The following is a 4,237-nucleotide window of genomic DNA, read 5'->3' as shown; positions in this document are numbered from 1 at the left end:
TATATATATATAATATATAATTATATATATATGTGTGTGTGTAAAGGTACTATAGAATACAATAATATATATATGTATGTATATATGTATATATATATATATATATCTAATATATATATATATATATATATATATATATATATAGAAAACAAGTCAGGATATTAGCGTTAGTGTATAATTTAGCAATTAAAGATTATTAGTTATTACAAAACTTACTGATCAAATTTCTCCAAACAGACTTCAAGCTGAAGCAAAAGTGTGACCCGCCCACAGTGACCAGATGCTGCTAAGCCCTAGAAAACATATGAAGTAAACAAAATCCAGAAATACCGGCGCCATTAAGAAACTGAATGGAAAGCGTTTGCATGACCCAGCAATGGCCTGCGCTAATTATTCACCTGGAAATATCTACGATGCCTTTTAGCGCTAAGGGTGGAAAGTGAGAAAGAACCTCCAACAATCGCCGTGCCCAAGGCCGACTGAGACTGTAATCACAGGTGAAGGCAGGTGTAATGAAGGGGTTCGTATTTTGTGCACGTGACAAATCTAAGCGAAAGAGCTGGCAGTTGTTGACAAATAGCTCACCTGCGGCCATCTTTAAGGTTTATTAGCTAATAGGATTGTATTTTTTTTTACGAACGGCATGTGTTCCGTTGGGCGATGCATAGATTAGAGTTTGCCCTAATTTCAAAACTAAAATTATGGGGTGGAAATAATGAATTTACAGGTAATTCAGTTTGGAAATCTAAAACTCAGTATTTTCTTATGTTCGATGGGAAGAAGGGAAAATTAGAAACCTAAACATATTAAGATTAAAATGGAAATATAGGTCAAACTTACTACTGCGCCCTCAGAAAAGTGGACCTCATTTGACAACAACCTCCGTGAATTTAAATAGTGAAGTGAACACCATGAAGTAAAATATTATCTATCAAAAGACGTTTCATTTTTGCTAATTAAGTAAAAAAGAGTATTTTGAAATTGTTTACATACGACTGACAAAACATATAATGTAGTTCTTTTCAATAATATTATTTTTAGTTTGGTATACAGTCTGTCAAGTGATTACTGATAAGATTTCATTTAGTTCACGCTTTGCTTTCCATATTGCAAATGATAAATCATTGCTAAGTGTAGCCCTCCGTATTTTGATAATAGTCATATGTGGTGAACTACTGACCGCTAATCCGAAAACATGAGATATGAGTATAAAGAAAAAATATATACAAATCTACTCATTCTTTCACTCTTTTCTTGAAAGGTTTTAATTGGCAAGTCTTGTAGAATGTATCCTGTTACCTGCCGACTTTTCTTTCTCATCGAACGGTTAATTTTGTTTGATGTAAGATTCCCTCGATATTTTTGTGAATACCCATTACTGTAACACTTACTATGCTTGTAACAATATTCCCTTTAAATATTTTATAATATGTTCTATACTGGAAACTGCTGAGTGATATATTAAATGTATTCTTGAAACGCAGCTTCGATTGTCAATGAGAGAATAGTTGGCTCCAGAAACAAAGATTCGTTCATCATGAACTACAGTTTTGCTAAGTGCTTGATGACATCAGTCAGATCTACAGACCACAAATCTGTAGACTGAGTCGGATTTCTGTTATATCTATAATGTAATGACTTAACGACACAGGCGCAGTGACGGCCCGTATGCGTGTGTGTGTTGTGTGTAAGGGAATTAATATTCAAATTCTGAAAGTAAGCTTCTAAAGTGTTCTGGTGCATCTGGAGAAATGATTGTGAGAAAAGAAAACTACTCGGTAAACAGAATCTCAGAAAACATGGATCATCATCAATTCTTGGACGGTAACAACAACAACAACAACCCGGGAAAGAAAAGAACGCATACCAGAATATCTGAGAAGTATGGGCTCCGTCCCCGCTCGGTCACCAACAGATTCCGCCTCGAAAGGGAACGAGGAAAGTCGCCGAAAAAGGATCCCTCGAAGGCAGCGAAGGCGAGACCTCCTCCTCTGTCGAAATACCGCAGGAAGACGGCCAATGCTCGCGAGAGGCACCGGATGAGAGAGATCAACGACGCTTTCGAGTCCCTACGACAGACTCTTCCAGATTTCTGCAGTCGTAAGGCAGCTACGGCCATGACGAAAATCACGACGCTAAGACTGGCCGTTAACTACATCCGGACGCTGTCTCACATCCTAGAAGATGGACATCCAGGAGACGTCTCCTTCATTGACAGCCTCCATATGGACATTTCTTTCGGCGAAACTCAGTTCTCCAAACCCACAATGTCGGAAAGGAATGAATTTCATTGTAAAACCACTACTGGAATCGAAGAATCACTGGGGTCTCCGGGTCTCTCATGCCCCGTCTCGACCATTTCCTCGAGGTCGTCTTCTCCTGTTCGAGGCTCTCTCAGCAGTGCAGAACTTAATGACCTGTGCCCTGAGGACGCCTACATTTTCGAGGACAACCTCGATGCTTTTAATGATATACCTGCCTTACAAGAAGTCGATCCTTTGGCCCTACTTCTCTCTTCCGAAGGAGATGCATTGCCCTAAGAAACTCAACTTTAAATCGTCCTCTTAACATTTTCTTCCACAATTGTCAAGGAGCAAAAAGCAGTAACTTAAATAATTTGAATATTCTTATGTTTCTTTTGAAAACAGCATTGATCTGCTGTTTCTTTAGACAATATATTGATAACAAGACAATTACCATTGTAAGGACTGAGTCAGACAAGGAGAGAGCTCTAACTAACTTTATTCCTGTTGTTGTTGTTTGAGATTAAGCTGGCCTTGTGCCAGCAAGGGCTCTTGCTCGTAGAGCAGCCCGTAGAACTTTATTCCGCAGAGAGGCTGTACATAAGGCAGAGTGCGGACGGAAACGTAGTGTCCGTCACGCATAAACGAACAGACATAGACAAATAGATACAAAGCCCCTTCTGTGATTGTTTCTTCACAGCCGAAAAAACATTTATTTGGGTGTAAAGGAAACGTATTCGCATGATGTGTACATTCGCGGAAAGGCCGTGAATCGCTCTACATTTTAGCATATGATAAGAAAATGACATCTACAGAGATAAAAAAAGGTATTTACGAGGAAGGGCGGACATTTGATACGAATGTCGTCCATACACCATTAGTGAAGAATGTATAAAAATGGGGAAGCATTTACTTACTACAGACGAAAGAGTGGGGGTCAGCTATAAAGGAATTGATTGTCGTGTACTCTTATGCATAGAGAGCAGGGGCAAAAATGGAGTTCTAACTTTTGTAAATGAAGAAATCCAATGTTATCTTACATATTATGTAAGATTTCCCAGAGGCAATGCTTGCATCAGGGGTTACTCACTCCTTGGGTCAGGTTTCGCTCATTCCTTGAATTGTAGGAGGTGCCAAATTCCTTGTGATTGGTGCTGCGTTACTTATAAACAGGTTTTCTGTTACCCGTGAAACGCATTGCATTCCTGGTAATAGGGGTCACAATAACAGTGACCCTTATGCTTAGTCCTATGTGTCACATTCCTCGAGTCAAAATGTATCGTTACATTCCTTATGTCAAGTGTTACATTCCATGAACTAGGTGTCATATTCCTTAAGTCAAGTCGAGTGCCACATTCATTATGTCAATTGTTGTAATCTTTCAGCTATATTTTTTCAGCCATCCGTCATTTTTATATTTATGTTAAAATTTGTTAATAGTCTGAAAAAGGAGCAGACCGATTACCCATGAGGTTGTGCAAGTTAATAAAAGTTGGACTTAGTCTTCGTTTTTAATCTTGGAACATGTTATTTCAGATGTTGTCCTACGTTTATTAGTTAAATAGTTTTTATGCACGCACACACATACGTATACGTATACGTGTATATATATATATATATATATATATATATATATATATATATATATATATATATATATATATATATATATATATATATGTATCACAACTATCAAATATTAAACACCAAATATCCATCAATATCTAACTCACTCTACTTTATGAATAACTGGTCTACTGGTTATGATATACGTATATGTAGAGAGTTGATATACTTACCAATCTACCAAGAGATACTAATTGGTTTCGAATTTGCAGCACATAACCCTCTCAAATTCAGGGTCTGTTCTTAGGTTTGAAATAAACCCGCCATTACGATTGCAAGATGGTAAGTTTGTATCAGTTTTATCACTTATTAACACACATCCGCACAAGGAAAAGATAAAACAGGTTAAGGTTCAAAATAATTTCGGG

The 4,237-nt window shown here is 37.5% G+C and overlaps 1 protein-coding gene across 1 annotated transcript in view; it reads left to right on the top strand.

The window, feature by feature from the left end:
- Positions 1–3,716, top strand: part of LOC135213945 (helix-loop-helix protein delilah-like) — a 3,909-nt gene extending 193 nt beyond the window's left edge. Inside the window, exon 2 of the mRNA XM_064248031.1 lies at positions 238–3,716. Within this exon, the coding sequence (XP_064104101.1) occupies positions 1,752–2,540 (789 nt within the window). The 5' untranslated portion in view covers positions 238–1,751 and the 3' untranslated portion in view covers positions 2,541–3,716. The remainder of the gene's footprint in view (positions 1–237) is intronic.
- Positions 3,717–4,237: the final 521 nt, after the last annotated feature.

This window comes from Macrobrachium nipponense, chromosome 43 (genome assembly GCF_015104395.2).
Source record: "Macrobrachium nipponense isolate FS-2020 chromosome 43, ASM1510439v2, whole genome shotgun sequence".
Classification (NCBI taxonomy): domain Eukaryota; kingdom Metazoa; phylum Arthropoda; class Malacostraca; order Decapoda; family Palaemonidae; genus Macrobrachium; species Macrobrachium nipponense.
The sequence above is the reverse complement of the archived record's forward strand: the minus strand, read 5'-3'. Positions and strand labels throughout refer to the sequence as shown.